The sequence below is a fragment of the Pavona decussata genome, unplaced genomic scaffold, assembly GCF_977016875.1.
Source record: "Pavona decussata unplaced genomic scaffold, jaPavDecu1.1 SCAFFOLD_198, whole genome shotgun sequence".
NCBI lineage: Eukaryota > Metazoa > Cnidaria > Anthozoa > Scleractinia > Agariciidae > Pavona > Pavona decussata.
The window spans coordinates 232,501-251,526 of NW_028145606.1; the positions used below are offsets into that span (position 1 = coordinate 232,501).

The 19,026-nt window shown below is 39.1% G+C and overlaps 3 protein-coding genes across 6 annotated transcripts in view; 2 read left to right on the plus strand and 1 right to left on the minus strand.

Annotated features, from left to right (window-relative positions):
* LOC146461407 (lethal(3)malignant brain tumor-like protein 4) overlaps positions 1-6,746 on the minus strand; it is a 21,872-nt gene extending 15,126 nt beyond the window's left edge. The window contains exons 1-3 of one of the 3 annotated variants that reach the window (XM_085086818.1): positions 6,683-6,746; positions 4,049-4,210; positions 2,254-2,592 (exon numbers count right to left, since the gene is read on the minus strand). In XM_085086818.1, the coding sequence (XP_084942944.1) occupies positions 2,254-2,592; positions 4,049-4,190 (481 nt within the window). In that variant the 5' untranslated portion in view covers positions 4,191-4,210; positions 6,683-6,746. Of the gene's footprint in view, positions 1-2,253; positions 2,593-4,048; positions 4,211-6,022; positions 6,290-6,682 lie in introns of those variants that run through there. The other 2 variants (XM_085086821.1, XM_085086819.1) reach the window with 2 other exon arrangements.
* A 5,381-nt stretch (positions 6,747-12,127) lies between these two features.
* Positions 12,128-14,554, plus strand: LOC146461408 (uncharacterized). The gene is made up of 2 exons (XM_085086884.1): positions 12,128-14,275; positions 14,327-14,554. The coding sequence occupies exon 1, from the start codon at positions 12,163-12,165 to the stop codon at positions 12,988-12,990; it is 828 nt and encodes a 275-aa protein (XP_084943010.1). The 5' UTR covers positions 12,128-12,162; the 3' UTR covers positions 12,991-14,275; positions 14,327-14,554.
* Positions 14,555-15,342: 788 nt separating this feature from the next.
* Positions 15,343-19,026, plus strand: part of LOC146461409 (uncharacterized) — a 212,028-nt gene continuing 208,344 nt past the window's right edge. The window contains exons 1-5 of one of the 2 annotated variants that reach the window (XM_085086834.1): positions 15,343-15,537; positions 17,031-17,090; positions 17,811-17,882; positions 17,972-18,009; positions 18,329-18,373. In XM_085086834.1, the coding sequence (XP_084942960.1) occupies positions 15,463-15,537; positions 17,031-17,090; positions 17,811-17,882; positions 17,972-18,009; positions 18,329-18,373 (290 nt within the window). In that variant the 5' untranslated portion in view covers positions 15,343-15,462. The remainder of the gene's footprint in view (positions 15,538-17,030; positions 17,091-17,810; positions 17,883-17,971; positions 18,010-18,328; positions 18,374-19,026) is intronic. The other variant, XM_085086833.1, reaches the window with a different exon arrangement.

Sequence of the window (19,026 nt, forward strand, 5' to 3'; positions counted from 1 at the left end):
CATGAACCCTGAGTATGCAAATTGTAAATCCACTGAAAGTTTAGCCTGCATAACAGCCATTTATTTAGCCGACTGTGAAGCATGAGACACTTTTTCTGTCCCAGCTCTCACCTTGTGCTCCATATTTGTGTATCAAGCTTTCCGCTTCATGCTTGGCTAAATAAATGCCTGTTATACAGGCACCTGAATGTTTGAGAAGCATCTCCATAATGCATCAAGAAAAATTAATTCAGGAGGAATAATTACTAGACTAGACACACATGCTACTCGGTGATGCATACATGAAAATTCGAAAAGTACACTGTTCTTGACTGGTTTGGCAATCATCCAGCACGACTGGATGTGAGAGATATAACTCTCTGTTAAAATCATGTGCACAGCAAGTCAACTTACAGTCAAGTATGCAGTTTACCCAAGTATTTGTCATACTTTCACTATTTTCAAAGTATATTACAAAATGAAAATTTGTTCATCTTGTTTTGGAGAATGTTTGTGTTTGTTGGCCTCTAAAGTAAATCTCCTTGATTTTGGGTTTAAAATACCAGGCGTGGCCAATTTTTTTTTTAACCAATTTCAAGATTTTTGAGAATCAGATGAAACACTCGAGTGTTTAGAAAAACCAAATGTTTATGAAAATTTACTTCAAAGCCATTACGACAAATGAAAAATAGACATTAATTTTTAAACAGGACAAATTTTAGCCCTCTTTTTTTTTTACATGCAAGATAGGAAATAATTGACTGATTAGGCAGGCCTGTGAGGGTTTTTCAATACTATAACATTTGTGAAACAATGAAATTTACATGCAGAAAAATTTAAACATCATTTCAACAAACAATAAAATAATATCTTTACATCTTTATCATTGGGCATTACTTCAAAGCTAATTATTGACACTACAGTGGTTGCCATGGCAACATGTCAGGTCCATAAAAAACCTCTCTAAATTTATGCAAATCATCTAAAAAAACTAAGTCAGTGACCTACTGTTTTTTATTGCTTTTGGCTTGTTTGTTTGCTTGTGTGATAATTTTCTTTTCTTTTCTGTTTTTGTTGTTTTTTTCATTTTCAATAGCTCCCTAAATTTATTAACTTCTCTACCAGGAGAGTAGAACTTTATAAACAAGGTATTTTCTCCATGAATTACAGAAATTTGTACTGGGTAATTCAATCCCCCAAACTTTTCCATTTGAAAGGCATTAACACTGAATATTGTTAATGTACGTATACAAAAAACATAAACTGGGTCACTCTGGAAACTTTTTAGATGAAAGCAAAATTTGTTTCTTTCTGTTCTTGTATGCAGTTGCACGACGTCATACATGAAATTTTTAATAAAAAATCTGAATCCATTCGATGGGAAGAGCTGTTCTCTGTACTGACTGTACTGTACTGTCAATTTGTAAACACCAAATTTATTTGTATTTAGTTTAGTATAGACATACCTACCCGCCTCGACTAGCTTCAGCTATTTGCAGGTAGGTATATAACCTGAGCTTGTAACTGTCTGTTTTAATAAAGTGTTGTTACGTTGTTGTTGTACTACTCCAAGCCAAGGTGTCACTTAACTTTGCACTGTTTTAGTCTCTCAGTATATAAATATTTAACCATTTTAGTCTCAGAAAATCTAATTTTCAGTTTGATAAAGAGGAGGGTCATTTTAGGACTAATTTAGACTGAAACAACAATAAACCTAGATTGGAAAAAAAATATTACAGTCTGAAATAGAGTTAGCTGGGTTTGTCTAAGCAGCAGTAGCCCTAATTCCAACATTACATGTTCAGTGTCACCCTTCTTCCTGGCTAAATAAGTCCTCAAGCCATTTTTAAGAGCAAACAGTGAAAGGGAAAATTTTAGGGAAAGATCTTTCTACCTATCAGCAGTATTTTCCCATGGGAGAAATAACAGAAGAATTATCCCAAAGTGCAGTTATGAATATTTAAGTGACAGAGTCTGATGCAAACTACAGTAAGTCTTAATAATGCCAATTGTGTAGTTCCAGAAAATATCCATACTCTCCCCCCCCCCCCCCCAGAAGGTTTCTGTTTTGCACCCCCACTTTCCCACAAGAAATTCCAGTTTAGGTTTGTACTTTGCTTCTAATTTGTTGGCTTTAAAAGACCCCCCTCCCCCTAGGAATTTCCAATGACCTTCCATGGGGTGAGTATGGATTTTTTTCTATAACTGCACACCACTGAAATGATGCAGCCACTCCATGAACTAACTACTACAAAACTTAATATTGTCAGATACCTGGCAGAGTTGCAATACCATCCTTCCAGTCCAGTGCTGCAAATGGATCATCATCTTCAAATGCAGGTTTCTTCTCCTTCTTGATTTTCACATCAGCTGATATATTTAAACCTTTTGTATCGACATTAACTGTACCCTTGCTGTTGTTAACATTATTATTCTGCTGTTCTCCCTTTACAATGGCATCACACTTGCCGTCTGGCAGAACAGATTCACCATTAGCCACACTGGTCTTTTCAATGGACACTGTTACACTGTCCATGCCGGGTTCAGTTTTAATAACAGCTGGCGTGACTTGAGCATCTCCATTAGTAGGGTTAGGATTTTCACTCATAACAGCTGGAAAATAGAAATGATTAAAATTTCTTGAAATCCTATTTTCTGAGCTTACTACCTATAATAATATTACAGTGAATAAATGAGTCTGTAGTTTATGCAGTCTAATGTCTTGGAAACCTCAAAAAGTCTCAGATGTACCATTTCACACCCATAGAACTGTGGCCATTTTGAGGAGTACAGATACAATTTCTGCAGTGTCTTGATTCTGTTTCAGATAACGATATCCTTAAGGTGGCAACTAACTTTTCTGGCAACAATCCTTAAGCACTCAAATCCACTATGTTGGCCCTTGGCCTCCACAGTCTACTTATTTTTCTTGCCCAGCCCTGGTACTTTTCCTCTTTTCATTTTTTCTCTTTGTTTTCAACATCAACAGCATCACCAGGCACCAATGTCAACAAGTCAAGCACTTTGTTCCTCTCTCCTCATAGACCATGATGTCTGGCCTCTGGTGGAGATGAACCACATCATCGTCAGCGTCATAATTTATCATCACCCCTGGTCATCACCATCATTTGAAATTTAACAAGCTCAGTGAATGCATTGGGGGAGTACAAGGGGTCTAAAATTGCACCTTCCCTGAACCTTTCCTTCTAATTCTTCCCTATTCCTTAGTGGCTCTAACAACTGGCAGCTATTTACTCTGAACATGGTACCTTCCTTTGGAGAGACTTTAAGGCCTGTTTAAACAGTTTCAACATTTGATCAACATTCATTCAACAAAAGTTGAAGGAATGTTGGGCAAATGTTGAATGGAGTGTTCAAATTGGCTTCAAAACCATTCAACATTTTCAAGAACAAATGAAAAGTTGTATGGATGTCGAATGAAAGCTTAACCAATTCAAATTTGATTCAACACGCTTTCAACAAGCTTTCAACAATGTTGGACGACCTGTTCAAGCACGCCTAACATTTGGTTCAACAAAGTGCATGTTGAACCAAATGTTGAAACCGTTTAAATGAACCTTAAATATAGCCTGCAGTCTTAAACCATACAAATAAATATTAATGAGTGGTGCTTGATCTCTATTCACCATTAAGAACCCTTCTACCACAAGAGCTTCCTGCCCCATACTAGGGAGATAACCACTTGTCAGGGTCCTGACTACATGAAGGTTATGTTCAACTGACTAGATTATTCTAGAATAAGCAAAAAATGAAATTCTCCTGACCAAACATTTAATTATAAGACATACTTCTAACTTGTCATGAACTGTGTCACTTGAAAACTCATCAGTTAACAGATGTGGTTGCAAGTTATTTTTAGTTGCCATGGCATCAATGGGTGCTTATAATTCGCACAAGGGTGTTTGAGAGAACGTTGGCCCTTAATCAAAGAAATAAACTAAAGCTACTAAAATGCAGCAAACAGGTTTTTACAGGCCAGGGTCTAGTTTGCCAAAGGCAGGATTGCTTAATACATACATACACACACCATAAATATACATTTACTAACCTAATTCAGTGTTCTTGGAAGGAATGAGAGTTTGAAAGTTCATATGTACTTCTCCATCATTTTCTACTTTTATCCGCTTTGACAGGGGTTCATAGTTTTCCCCCAATCCACTGTGAATTGCTACAGTTTCCTGTCCATTCATGTTTTAACTTCCAGTGTGTCCTAAATACAAAAGCAAAAAACAGATGGTAATAATGTGTGGCACAAGAAAATGTCCTTACCACCTTTTGGAAAGTGACTGGATAGTATGAGGGGAGGGGGGAGGGGAGAAAACAACTGGAGAAACTACTTTCCAAGAATTTCCTATGTAATAAACAGTTTTATTATATAATATAGTCCTTTGTAGTAATAGGTTTAACAACTGAAGATTGGTGCAATACTTTGTTTTACAAGAAGAAACTTTATGGATTGACCTTTAAATTCAACAAAAAACAGTTTTATTTGCCATTGACTAGTGTGATAAAATCATCCATGGACTAAATTAAACTACTTTGAAAAGCATAGTGTGTCTTTGTCACGTAATTACAGTAACAACAAGTCAGCAAGAGCACAAAGAAGCCTCTTTAGCATAATTTTGAACCTCAAAAAAAAAGGGAAAAATAATCAAAATTTGGCTTTTTCCTTAAAAAAAAAAAAGAAGAAAGTTCAGAAAAAGAAGTGAAAAAAGCTGGAGGTAACTGTTTGTAGTGTTTATATCCGAAGAATCTGTCTGTACTGAGTAAACATGTAGAAGTTGAAGCCAGGTGTTAACCATCTTTGTTGAACTAACTCACGTGATAACGGCTACATGTGTTCACTTCTCGCTTAACAAAAAATGATAATAAAACAGTCTTACTTTCTAAGTAAGCTCTTAAAGCTAACGAGACTACAAATTATTGTGAAAGAAACTCTTTTAAAAGAATAAAAGACTACAAAAAATATCCGAAAACAAGTTTTCCCGCATTTGATATTTTGCACTCGCTTTTCAGCTGTAAAAGAAAAAAAACACGTCTGAAAAATTATAAACAAAGCCATTTATTTTCCGACTAAAAGTTGCATTTGATATCCCTGGTTTTCAAAGATCGAAACAGCGATTAAAATTCCAAAATAGATTTATATTTGTCAGTTAAAAGCTCCGATTGAGTTCCGTGTCATGAAACATGCAGTCGCGGTTTATGACGGACTATAAACAAACGCTTCACAACAAACACGCCGAAAAACAGGCCTTGCGAAGCATCGTCGTTTCTTCGGACACACATAATTAATTTGGTGTGAAAGCATCACCCTGGCAGCCAGAGAAACTTCACAAAATATTTCTTTATTGCTTTTTTCTTCTTTTTCGAAACATGAAAAAATTAATGTGTTGCGTGAAATGTGCGTCAGGCGTAATTTACGCTCGAGGGCAGAAATTTGATGAATTTTAGATCAGGCCAAGTTTAGTATCTTGAGTTAAGTCATAGACAGGCTTTGTTGATTAGTGCGTTTCCGAATAAACTGGAGGAATACTTTCAAAAAGTTTCGGAAACATGGATAATTTTTAATCGGGACGGGAGATTTCGCGCTTTGACATATTATCTTTTTTCACATCCGACACGGCTGGAAGCGAAAACAAGACGGCCACCAGAGGAGAAAGAGAAAGTTTTAATATACGAAAACGACCTTTACAGCTTCAGCGCTTAGACTATTTCCAAATGCAGCTTGAATCGACTTTTGACAATCCCATTAAAAAATGGAAAACTTTAGTGAGACAAAAACTCTGGATAGTACGACGAATGAAGACGGTAAATTGCGCTTCAATTCGAGGAAATCAATTTGCACTCTATTTTCGTAACAACCCGCGCACGGTACCATAAAGCGCTTGTACTAATCCTGATTCGGACTACAAATATGACATCGCTCGAGATTATTTCATTGATTAGGCAACGTACGAAGCTTTACCTATAAAAATCTGTCATTTCTACGTAAAAGGAGAGCGCGTTCGGCCAACAATCTTACCGTAAATTTGAAGTTTTATGTGCAATCGTCAACTCCACGCTTGAGGTGTTTTCGGGTGCATATTTGAATATTCAATAACCTTTTAGTTTCAAACGTGTCTCTCACTCAAAACACTCTTTTCTTGAGTTCTGTTCGAATAGGACACATTAAAAACTAAAATATAAACTCTTTACCTTCCAAGAAGTGGGTTTTTAGCGCTTTTAGCGAACTATTCACGGCGACAAAAACTGAAACCGTACAGTGTTCCTGTGTGTGAAATACTTGACCTCGCTTCCATGTGAATTCTTGTTTTGTTGGTTTCCTTGTCTTCCATCTTGGTTTGCACCAAGTTTTAAACGGTAGTTTTCGCCCTTTTCCCTTCGAAAACAAACTTTAACGGTAGAAGAAACCCTAAAGAATTCGTCTCCGCAGTTTTCAAAAAGATGTGGAATCGAACATGGCTGTTTTAACAGGATTAAGATGTGACACCCTAAAACCAGCCGTGGCTTTGCCTGAGAGGACTTTGACATTTAACTTACTTTTAAAATCAGCTAAAAGCCCCGAAAAGACTGCAAAATTCGTTTGAAAACGAAGGGAAATTCTTTTGCCTTTGTACCTGGCTGATTTACAGCGCGTTCTAAGAGTGAAAAGGCGTATTAAAGACGATCTAAAAATCCTTACCACTTGTGAGGTGAAGAACAGACTTCTTCTCCCAGCAGAAATGAATTGACGGCTAACAATAGGATATCTCGCCGCTCGCCCAACTGCCAATCAAACGCCACAGAACAATGACACACGTGATTGAAGCTTTTATTATGTAAAACCACCGGAAACCTTCCGCGATGCCAGAATTTTCAATTTCGTGCGAAAAAAGCGAGAAAAAGATTCTTTTTGACGAAACAGGAATGCAAACAAACTCGCGTTCGTGTTTAGCATGTGCCCTGTGGACCTTTCCACTCTGAATGGCCGAGCGTTCATCTCATTTGAAATGTTTATTTTAGATATTCTAAAAGTATGCAAGATTGGGGAACCCTTCAATTAACACGTTTTGCGTCACAAAGAGCGTATAATGGTTTTGATTATAGAATAGACAACCACAGTGTTTTTACAATGAAGGCACGTTCTGTTTTCTCCTCAACGATATATTCGAAAGGTGAAGTTTCCATTTTGAACTGAGGCTTTCAACAGAAGTTACAATATTTCTCAACAGAAAAACTAATTTTTTGTGTGTATGTAGCAAGTGTACATTTTGCATGAACAAAAAAAACGGGTTAGTTATTAGAAGCCGGCGGTTTAATAATTTTGGTTAACTCGAGCCAAAAAAGACTCGATAATAGACATAAACCAAAGAAAAAATTCAAGCGAATCGGTTTACATGCAGTATTTGTTTTGATATCGCGTCTATGTTGCGACAAAAATATCCATAAGCGGCCTTGCCTCAGTTGTCTAAATGTTCCGCTTTCCGTTAACTGATGCATGGCGACTGATATTAAAACCGAAATCGCTTAGTTTTCCTGCCGTTCTGTTTTTGTCTCTGATGGAAACCTTTTTCCCTTTCGAGACTTCCTTTCTCTTCGGCTCGTCACGAAAACTGAAGCCTATAATATGCCGTAAGAGTTAACGAATTATACTGTGTAGTAGCCGTATAGTTTTATTTTTAGCGAACGGGAACATTCTCGATCAGTCAGCTGGAAAAACCATCATACTTTCGAAACTGTGTTCGCTTTTATTTTGTTTGCCTTTGGAAGTTTGTTACCAAATCGACTGTTTGCAATCGAGAAAGGAACATCGATAAATTTTCAAAAAGCACAAAACAGCGTCGCGGCTCCATAACATCAAAATAATACAAAAAAGGATTGAATTTATAAACGAAAAAAACAAAACTGTGAAAACAAAACTGTAACGCAACTCAAAAGATCAAATAATCAATGCGGTTGCTAAGAGCGGATTAGCCGTTTAAACCATTTTAAGGACCTGTCCATTTATATTTTTTTAGAACCGGTGGAGCTGGTGGGCTACGAAAAAAAACCTTCCAGGCACTTTAAAGGGACGAATTTTGATAGCACATTTGTTTCGTTCAGCGCGCCAGCGATTTACTGATTTATTTATACTCAGAGCGCTGCTGCGGCATGTTGCAAGTTTATCTGTATAAAAGATGTTGTTACAAGAGACAAGCCAAAACAGCATTTCTAATTCTGCGTTTAGATAGAATTATCATTTCTTCTGATCTAAATCTATCTGTATAGAAAACAACCCGAGCACCAAATTCGCTTCTAACAAATTATAGGTCAACTGACTATTCCTAAAATTCACCAGTGGAAAGCGGTACAGCATTTCTTTTGATTATTTCATTTTGATTTTTGGCGCGGCAGTTTCCGTGATTTTTTATCATTTGCACTTTCCAGTTTTGTCACTTCTAACTTATTTTGGCTAAAAATTTCAACTCTTTTCTATAAATTACGATTCTAATACCCACCTCTCCTCGAATGCTCTACAATTGTTTTTTACCTTTTTTATCTTTTTTTTTTTTTTCAATGTAAACCAATGTACTTGGACGGCTGCCCTTCTCAGCTCAGGGTGAAAAGTCTTTGAGAACACTCACTCCTTGAGGCCAGTTCTTGGCCGAAAACACAAAATGACACTTCGTTAATGATATGAGTCTAGTACAGTTTTGGCGCTTCTATCATGTCTGAAATCATTTTAACTAAACAATTAACGCGACGGCTCTGCTCCTGTGCCATACGTTTTGGCATGCATCTATTCTTAATATCACATTTGCAATTAAAAGGTATCACTGTAAAAATTCCCGGAATAAAAGCCCAGGGTACTTGAAATAATTCTTTTTTAAGGGGGGGGGGGGGATTTTTTTCGGAGAGAGCTTGTTATTGGAGGGACGTTTGCGTTCAAAAATAATTTCGGTTGCGTTATCAGTGCGCATTGGATGGCATTTTGCGGCTGAATTAAGTGCAAATGATAATACTACTTTTTTAGAACTAGACAAAAGACAACGATAGTAAACTTTATTACAATACTGAATGAACTCAACACGCTTTTGCTAAACAGTAAACTAATAATGCGGATACAAAAAGCGTCAAAAAGCTCTATACTGAGCCATCTTATGCTGAAACCCAAACAAGTTAATTTCATGGTATACAGGTCATCGCCAAATTTCCGACAAGCAGAATATAAATGTATAGTACTATTTTCTTGCTTCAAGCTACCTTGATAAACATCTGTACCTCCCAGACCCCCCCCTCCCCCCCCTCTGGGCTGTACCTTAAATTTGTGCTGTAGTTAAAGTCGCGTTTGCCTATACCCGACAAATGGCGTTGAATGACAAGGTCTTTTTAAAGGCTAATCCCGACATTTGGGCTTATATTTGGGGTGGTTGTGGAGGAGGTGCTTATTATCCGAAAGAAGTTTGCGTCTAAGATATTTTGGGGTTATATTTGGGACGGGCGGCTGGAGAGGGGGGGGGGATTTTATTTGCGGTTATATTCGGCGGCTTACGATATGTCAGCTATTTTTAATACCGTAAAAAAGCCAAAAGTTACACTTTTTCCCGCAATGCAAACCTAAAAGCAATAGTACAGTTTTACTGGTGCTGCTGAAACCATTTGTCTACGGTATCTTTGCATGGCTCAGGGTTGTTTGGGATGGAAACTAGATTGCAACTTGAAAAATTTCCCTAACGTTTTCAAGTCCTGCAGTTTAAAAAACGTTGAAAACTTAGGGCCTTTTCATATGAGCCCGGTAACCAGGCTAGCGTGGTGTAGACGGGACAAATTTTGTCCTCTGTTCAAATGGGAAATTTGAAAATGTCCAAAAGACCCCCACAATCCGTGGAACTTGTCAGCGATCTTAAAGCCATGCGCAGTTGAAAATGTTTCGTTCCGGGCAGTCCCGGTGTCCGGCCTGCTGGTGTTCATATAGGAAAAATTTCCAGCTCGGTTACTGAGATCTCGATAACCGGGCCAGCCCGCCTTCTCATATGAACACATCGAAATTGCGAAATTTTGTGAAGAAAAGAGTGGCGAGGCGAGATCTCGGAAACCGAGCCAGCCCGGTCGACCGGGCTCATATTAAGAGGTCTAGAACGGTGGAAACAAGCATTTTGCTCACGAGGAAATTAAGTACTGTATTCACAATTTTAGAATACAGTCGAACCTCCCGTAAGCGACCACCCATAATGTCAAGGATATGTGGTTGCTTACGGGAGGTGGTCGCTTACCAGAGGTCAGACCACGGGGGAAGGGGGGGGGGGGGGGGTCTAAATTTCGGGTAATTTATATATGGTAATTGCGGACACCTAACCCTTTTGCTTGTGCTTATCGAAACCCAAAGTAAAAACTTTTCTTTAGACTGCCTGATTTAGGAGCAAACAGTAAAAGGCATGTTTGCAATGTTACATTTCAAGCGTAACACATCAACAACTTTGGCGTTTGTTTGTTTGTTACATAATCCAGTTGACGTTCTTTATCGCCACAATTTTTCTTTTGGACAATAAAAGGTTGAGAGAGTCATCACCGGTCGTGCATGTACATGCATACTATTTACAAGATAAGAGAGTTTCTTTCCTATAAGGTATTCAACCTGATTAAAGTTTATTTCAGTGTACACTACAGTGCATGTATATGTTATCATTTGTTTCAATGTCGGGAGACACATCCGATAGCTCTGGCTGTTGGATTTTAATACGGCGTCCGCTGTAATGATGTGGGCCAATACTGTGTTACAGTCAATTTCCGCCCGTGAGAGAAACAGCAGATTTTGTGTCAAGTGGTCGCCTACGGAAGGTTAAAAACAATTGAAAATTTTAAACAATCATCTCACAGGCGCGTAGGAGGGGGGGTTCGAGGGGTTCGAACGAACCCCCTTTGAAGATCGATAATGGCGGAAGAAAAACTATTAAATAAAGTTCCTGTGGTCGAAATACATTAACCAAAAAAATATAGAGATATAAACCCGTGCTTTAGGCCAGAGGTGGAAAATTACGGTTTAGGAGGGACGAATTGTTGCTGATTCATGTGCTTCGTCACTAAAAGCATGTGATCCCGAAGACTTCCCCAACTTGTACATGCTCCTGAAAATTGCTGCCACCCTTCCAGCCACCACTTGTGAATGTGAATGTTCCATAAGCACAATGAGGAGGCTGAACAACTACATGAGGTGTACCATAAGGGAGAGTAGGCTGTCCGCCCTGGCTCTAATGCATATCAAATATGACATGCCTGTCAATCTTGACGAGATGGTCAATTTGTTCGAAGGCCTACACCCGAGAATGATGCAGTTTATACCAGCTTAGTGTATGACTATCACCAGATCGAATAGCTATCAGAACTTGACAAGGCGCGGAATGTACCTTGAACTTTCTTGTTTAAGTTGAAACAATTATCCCGTCGAAATGATGTATATAGCTTTGAAAGCTGCTATAAAACAAAATTGTGATTTGCCTAAAATGGGTCTCAAAATGCAGGAAATGAGGTTTCTGGGAACCTAGATTTTCAAAAATTTCCGGGGGAGCATACCCCCGGACCCCCCTAGTGAGAGCGCCTGCAAGATTTGCGGCTCAACGAACACCCCTCTCGAAACCTTAGCTACGCGCCTGGAATCTCTAAAAGTGGTCGCTTACGGGAGGTGGTCGAGAGGTGGTCGCCTACGAGAGGTTCCATCTATAATGATTTGACTTGAAAACTTTTGGTATTTGGAAAAGTGGTCGCTAATGAGGGGTGGTCGCTTACGAGAGGTGGTAGCAAAGGGAGGTTCGACTGTAATTTTGATAAAATTAATATAAAAATATATATATTTTTGTCTGTGTTTTAAAATGGTCACTTTTAAGGGTTAACAAAAGCTTGGGTCACGCCAGGAGCTCCTGGTCACGCCCAAATTGGTCTCCTTCAGAGGGGTATAGGGGTTTAATTCAAAATTTCCGACGAGTATCCGCGCCCCTTTCATATGAGAGCCCCACCCCCGGGGATCAAGTCTACACCTGCGAACCATATTTTCACATACTACGTTATATCTTGCTCTTAGTTGTTGACTTACTTTGTTCCTTTTATATAACAGATCATTACAGTGATCCTACGTGAACTATATGACTGGAAGCACATAAGGATCAGTGGGGCATTGGGTACGAAAATTCCTTCCGCCTTTCTAGCAAGATGGCGGGTATTGACAAGTTGTCTCATGCTGAACTTGCATCGCTAAAGCGAAAGTTTTTAGAGCGGTTTGCGAAAAAGTCTCAAAAACAACTTAACATTCTAATAACCGGTAAAACTGGGGTCGGCAAGTCTCGCCTTGTGAATGGTCTTGTTGGACGTCATGTTGCTGGAGAAGAACGAGAACGAAAGGACAACACGGGCGATGTAACTCGGCCGCACAGTGCTGTTATTGAGGGTATTGAAGTCCGTGTATGGGATTCTCCAGTGCTGCAGGATCGCACTTGTAACGAGGAGATATATTTGGCCAAGTTAAAAGACAAGTTGAAAGACGGCTTTGATGTCATGATCTATTGTATCAAGATGGACGACAAGCGGCTTTATAGCGAAGACGAAAAGGCCATGCGAGCACTGACAAAAGGTTTTGGAGATGATGTGTGGAAGAAAGCTGTGATAGCCTTAACATTCGCCAACAAAATTGGAGACCCAGATGGGGAAGACGATCTAGCGTACTTTAAGGGCGAGGAAAATCACTGGCGAAAGGCAATAGATGACGTTCTTACAAATCTAAACATCGATCTTAAAGTACGAAATAGCCTTGCAGTTGTTCCGGTCGGAGACCACAGGACACCTAAGTTGCCTACTGGCGACGACTGGCTTGCTGAGTTGTGGTTAAATTGCTTTTGTGTCATGACTGAGTCAAAAGATGAAATGCCTGCCAAGTCTGATAGAAAGTTTTGGAAGGGATTTGTTGCGGGTGCTGTTGTGGGAGTTGTAGCAAGTGCAGCTTTCAATATTTTGAGATTTTATTGCCGCGATAGACGTTCCTGAGAATACATGTATGAACCGAGTGATAAGTACATTTATCTCTCAGTCAGTTACAGGATAATTACCTGTATATTTGCTCGAAAGCTTATAGAGAAGTTGGGAATCTTTAGCCGAAAATTTAAGTAGCGAAAAAGTTTAAGGGAACCGAATTTTATTCCCCGAATTTACGAGCCGTTGTTGGCTTTACGAAAATGCTAGCTGAGCTTATTTCGCATTTTTAACCAAAAATTGGCCCCTGCGACAGACAAAGGTGTGAAATCTTTATGATAATTAGTTTTATAACAGCTATGTAGAAGCAGATATACTCTCGGTGCCAGAACTTAATTTTTCCTTTTACTAAACCACCTGGATACTGTTGATAATCAGATGATTTTCAACCAGTTTCCAACTGGCCCTCTGGACAACAGGGTTAAGGTAGAGACTGCCATCTGTAAAACGAAATTGGGGAAAGCAAAGAACGTGTTACCTTGCCTTCAAAGATTAGAATACTTTACACAGGGGTCTGACAACCTTAAATACTATATCCGATTTAAGACGTAAATTTTTGAAATATTTTTTAAGCGTATGATTTTTAGTTCTTTTAATAATATTGTTTAACCTCTTATTAATTTAGTAATTCTTGTAGTTAATGATATCTTAGACCAGGACCTCTTTGTATATCGCCTATTGGGGAGAGAGCTTTCCTGTTTATAATGATATATTATTATTATTATTCAGTTATATAGACTATATGGGGCAGCGATTGGTGACAAAATTTAGTCACACCCAGGTGTTCATGACTTGTGTTGCTACTTCTGTCACAACAGAAAGCCATGTACATCCATAAACAATTTCCAAGAGAGCAAATAACAACGAAACACATGCAAAACAATACTCGAGTTTAGACGATGAAAGTACACATGTAAGCCGATACCAACATCGTGTTGCAAAATGTCGTAATTCGGTAATATAACACTGTTCAGTTCGACCCCGTAGAATGTCGTGTCGAACTCTGTATACCTTCTTACGTTCTGATTATTTTGTGTATGACTAGCTCAGTTATCAAGCCCATTGAAAACCAATATATTAATTAACAATATTAGTTTGTAAAAAAGACGCGTTACTTATTTACGAGAGAGTAGCTGAAGTGAAATTTAATAGAGGATCTGAAAAATGGCGCTAGCCAGAACAGCTCAGCCCCTCTCGTACATATGCACTAGATTTTGGTCAGAAAGCGAAGAAATACTTCAATGAGTATTGGAGGTTTTTATTGCATACTTTTGCGGAGCCGCCGTGGGGTGTTCTGATGGTAATTTTAAAATCAGGAAATAGTTGATGTATGAAATTAAAATGTCGAAAGGTTCTACGGTCATTTTGTAGTTATTTGGAGGCGGCTCCTGTAATTTCAGGCTGTTCCGAGTATTCCCTTAGCTGCGTGACATATGTGACACAAAATAAACGTCGGTAGTTTTTAATGTAATCATTACTTAATTTTACTTTTGTATTCTCCTTGTAATAGCACACCAAACAACACATTATTCTTGCATGGGAGAAACTAATAAAATTGTACTGTATTTTTGATTTTAAATATCTGTGAAGCCCTCGATTCTGGCTCCATTAGACTTTCAAAAAAGCTCATAAAAAAAGGTTCGCTCCGCTCGCCAAACTCGCGAGGTCGACTTGTAGCAAGTCTAGCTCTCCATCTCCAGTTGTCGAGCCTTGAGTCACGAAGTAAGGTTTTAACTTTTAAGAGTGCGAAATCGATGAAATTCTTTGTTGTGATCAACAACGAAATCTTCTAGTCCGGAGCAATGATCGGAACAGGAAAAAAAGACCAGGTTCAAATCCGGGGGGGGGGGGGGGGGAGAAGGAGACCCTTGGTTGATAATAATGGCGGTTGTGATCATCGTACCTTTTTAGGGGAAAAAATTGTGAATTGATACTGCGTAGAGTGCGTGGAAAAATTACAAATGTTCACCGTTGGAGTTCTCCAGCCGGTATCTTTTTTTCTATAGTATTCAACCGAAAAAAATTCACAGGAACGAACTCGTTGTTAGTTAACTGATTGAGTACATCTATATGAGTGAAAATGAAGTTGAGCCACGCCAACAAAACGAGTTTCCGGTACTTACAAAAATTCTGATGTTCACACCTAACTTAACCTCGTTCCCAGATTTTTTCCCTGGGAAGGAGGTTGGTTTTTTGGTTGACGTGATGCAATGTGAATACTGAATTGAGTAGTTTTCCGTTAGATATTGGTCGATATTGCACTGCTTGACATATGTAATGAAAGGGTCATTACATTGTTTTCCGTTCAGCTTCACTTAATTCTGCTTACATCAGAATATGTTATAAACCTAGTCACGTGATTAGTTTTTTTTCCGGGTAGCGCCTACTAGCATTTCAGTCCATTCAGCACAGTTCCAGTTGAGACCTGACGCATTTGTCTGCCACAGTTTGAGCTTAATTTATTTTAAACGAAACCAATCTTCCAAGATGAAATCAACGTTCTTCCTTTGCGTTATTTTTGTGCTCGCTGCTTGTTACTCTTGCAGCCCAGTCGCCAAGGAGGTGAGTCAGTTGAATCAAGAAGCGTTATTAATTAAGGGTGTGAACGAAATGGAAAACCTAAAAGTTAAGCTAACTCTGACATAGATCATGCAAGTGAATTAGGACTATCAGCTTATTGACGCACGTGAATCGAAAGAACGTGAACTGAGCAGATGTAAGATTCAGCCTTGGGAATTTGTTACTATCGTGCCTTGCTCCATAACCTCCATGATAAGCTGCTCAGTATCTCTGAAGGGCACTTTCAGCACGTGGTCGTATTATGTCTCCTCTTGTGAGGTTTATTTATACACGAGTTTCGTCAGGTGTGGTTTTAAATCTTTCATTTAGTGAACACAGCGTTTAATGAAGAAAAAAATCAGTGCAAGCATGGACGTGACATCGATTATTAAAGAAGTACAACATCCTTCAAATCACCGAATGCCAAGAAGTCCTTCGTTACACATGACGGATTTCCTGTTTCACTTTTCTTCAGCACGATTATCAAATCGAAACTTAACGGGTTTTGACTGGTGGTGTCGCTACAGTTTGCAACTAGATCATGATCAGTTTACAGCCATATCTGTTCCGATCCTTTTTGTAGCATAGTTCCTTCAGGCCGAGTAAATATTGTAATCTCTGCGGAACCGTTCAAGGTTCAACCGATGAAGTCGATCAACCGTTCCATGATGATGACTGTGATACTGACTGCACGCATAAAATTGCCAGTCAAATTAACAGAATCTTGATTTAGTATTTCGGCCACGATTGCGTGCTGTCAACTAAGGTAGAAGCCGGATTGAGAACTTCTCGGTGCAAACTCATGATTGAGTCAATCATGATTTTCATCCGTTTCAACACTGATGCACGAAACACGGAAATGAAGGAATGCGGAAAGAGATTCACAAACGAAAGTGACTGAACTTTTTAAGAATTCAGCAGAATCAACACTCCCTTTGATCTCCGATCTCTCTATATTTTTTTCAATACCGGCAACATTTCTTGCAGCTTGCTGCGCAACAAATGTTGCGTTGCAGGTTGCGATCGTTTGTTGCCCGTATTACACCAGCTAGCTAGGCGCGCAACAAATTCAAATTTCATGTTGCAGAAAGTAGACGCTGTTTCTACTCAGTTTTGCAACATGAAAATTTGTTGCTCGCGGAGGTGGCAATAGGCGCAACAAACAATCGGAACTTGCAACACAACATTTGTTCCGCGAAATGCTTACCTTAAATCTAGTCGTCAGTCGGTTAAAGATACCTGTAACACATCGTTAAACGAAACAAATGACATCAGCAAGCACGATTTAAACAACAAGGGCTTTTCAGTCGAAAACCGGGTAAAATCTTAGTATAAAGAACGCTTCCGCGACGGGTTGGCATTTTTGGGATACAAACACGACTCAGAATATTTGCGTTTTCGTTTTACAAGTGTAATAAACATCACAATCTGAATTTTCCACCAGCAACGATCAGTACCGTTTTATTGAGTGATGTTTGCGTTTGGTTATGTTTCAGAACAAGCTTATCCAAGGTCTTCAAAACGTAATCGAATCACAGCAAAGGACTAGGCGATCGGTAAGTCAACTGTGATGTACTGTCACTTTAATGATGTCGTTTAACACACACACGGTCTGAGTTCGGAGACCCAAATTGCTAAACGAGTGCAGTTCCGAATTGCACCTTCGGATTCCCGACGGAATACGATTATGCCCATTCTCGGGCATCAATCGTCACTCGTTACTGTCGCTAAGCTGAGCCGGTACCGTAAACTGCCGCTTATAAAAACCCCTTCCCTCCCCCCCCCCCCCCCCTCGCTTATAAGCCCTCACGGTTATAGGCCCATTTACCCGTAAACCAAAAAAATACATCCTATTATAAGCCTTCCCGGATATAAGCCCCGGTCTAGTTTCGTTCGAGTTGTTAGTGTAAATTTGTTCCAAATATTGACGTTTTAAAGCTTAATTGAAAACCACTAAATGAAAAACGTAGCGTATTTCGATCAACAATGTTATAGCTCGTTTCGAAACGGTTTTTTTATTCCGGTTATAAGCCCCCTCCAGTCGGACATAAGCCCTACCGTCTATAAGCCCATCTAAAACCCCTTACGAAGTTGTACAAGCCCAGGGCTTATAAGGGGCAGTTTATGGTATAGTGTCCTAGTGTACAAATTGTAGTTTACATTGAAGCCTACAATTTGATAAACCTTAAAGAGTTTGGCATCGTTTTGTTTGTGTTTTTAACAGTCAGTGTCCAACAATTTAACTTGAACTGCAATGATGATTTTTGTTTCAACAGGTTGACCTTGTATCCGGAATCGCCAATGTCCTGGAGCAGGGTGTTCCCAGCAAGAACAGAAACAAGCGATCGGTAACTAAACTGGACATTTTTCGTTTGTTGTTTTTTCTTATCTTAGTCATAAGCTGAGCTATTAAATTCCATTTTATTTTTATTTTCAGAATAATGTGTTGTTGAACGCTTTGGCTCACTTTAAAGAGTAAGTATCTAGTCACGTAATTTGTAAAATACTTCGTAAGTTATTAATTGCCGGTTTAATTTTTGTCATTGAGCTTTCCAAATACGTGCTATAAAGCTCCAACCATGCCATAATTTATAATGATACAACCAGACGAGAAGTAAAACTCCACAAACAGACTCATCCTTTCATTTTCTTTTCGTTGAAAAGAAAACTTAAGTTCTCGCAAAAACCGTCTGACTCCTTACACCACCTATGACGTTTTGCACGACTCGATTTTGTTTTTGGAATGTTTCTTTGAATGTTTCATTGTTTTAATTTTCACTTTTTTTTTTCCAAGGGATGCCGCCGACCGTGATCAACTTGCCGCCGAGCTGATGGCTAGGTAAGACAATTGATCCTCTCACGGTCCGTTATTTTGTCGTGTGATCCATTCGTGTTTTACGACTTTGTAGCTCATGTTTCGCGATATGGGTACAGAGAAGTCGATTTGTTGCAAGTCTTATGAAAGGGTAAAACTGTTTTTATTTTTCGGCGAGTTTTAACATGCAGTCGACCAATCTGTGCTTCAACGAGATATTACAGCAAAGGGTCTTCAAGGAGCGGAAAATGTGTGAACTCAGTTCCGTGTAGCGTTGGGCACTCCCTAGAAATATCTCCACACGTGTAGAAACTGAGCACACTACAATAGAGTGAATGTCGAAAATACATTTAGCAAACACGTTTACTAACATTTGGCGACGAATACTGAACGCGGGTTTTTCTTTTCAACTTTTTCAACAAAGCTTTTATTTACGCAAGCTTGCATTTAACATGTCGCCGGTCTATTTTTAACTCCAACGAGGCCATGGAAAAATTATTGTTAAGTTTGCGGAGCGTACTTCCTTGTATTAGGAATGCAGTGTCACTAGTTCGTCCCCAGGCCCTTCCCACTCCGTGACGCGAGAAGATGAGACCCTGGGAACGAGGTTGACCGCGACCACGCTATGGTCCTCACAAAACCGATTAAAAGTTAAATTATAAGATTGTCCTCTATTT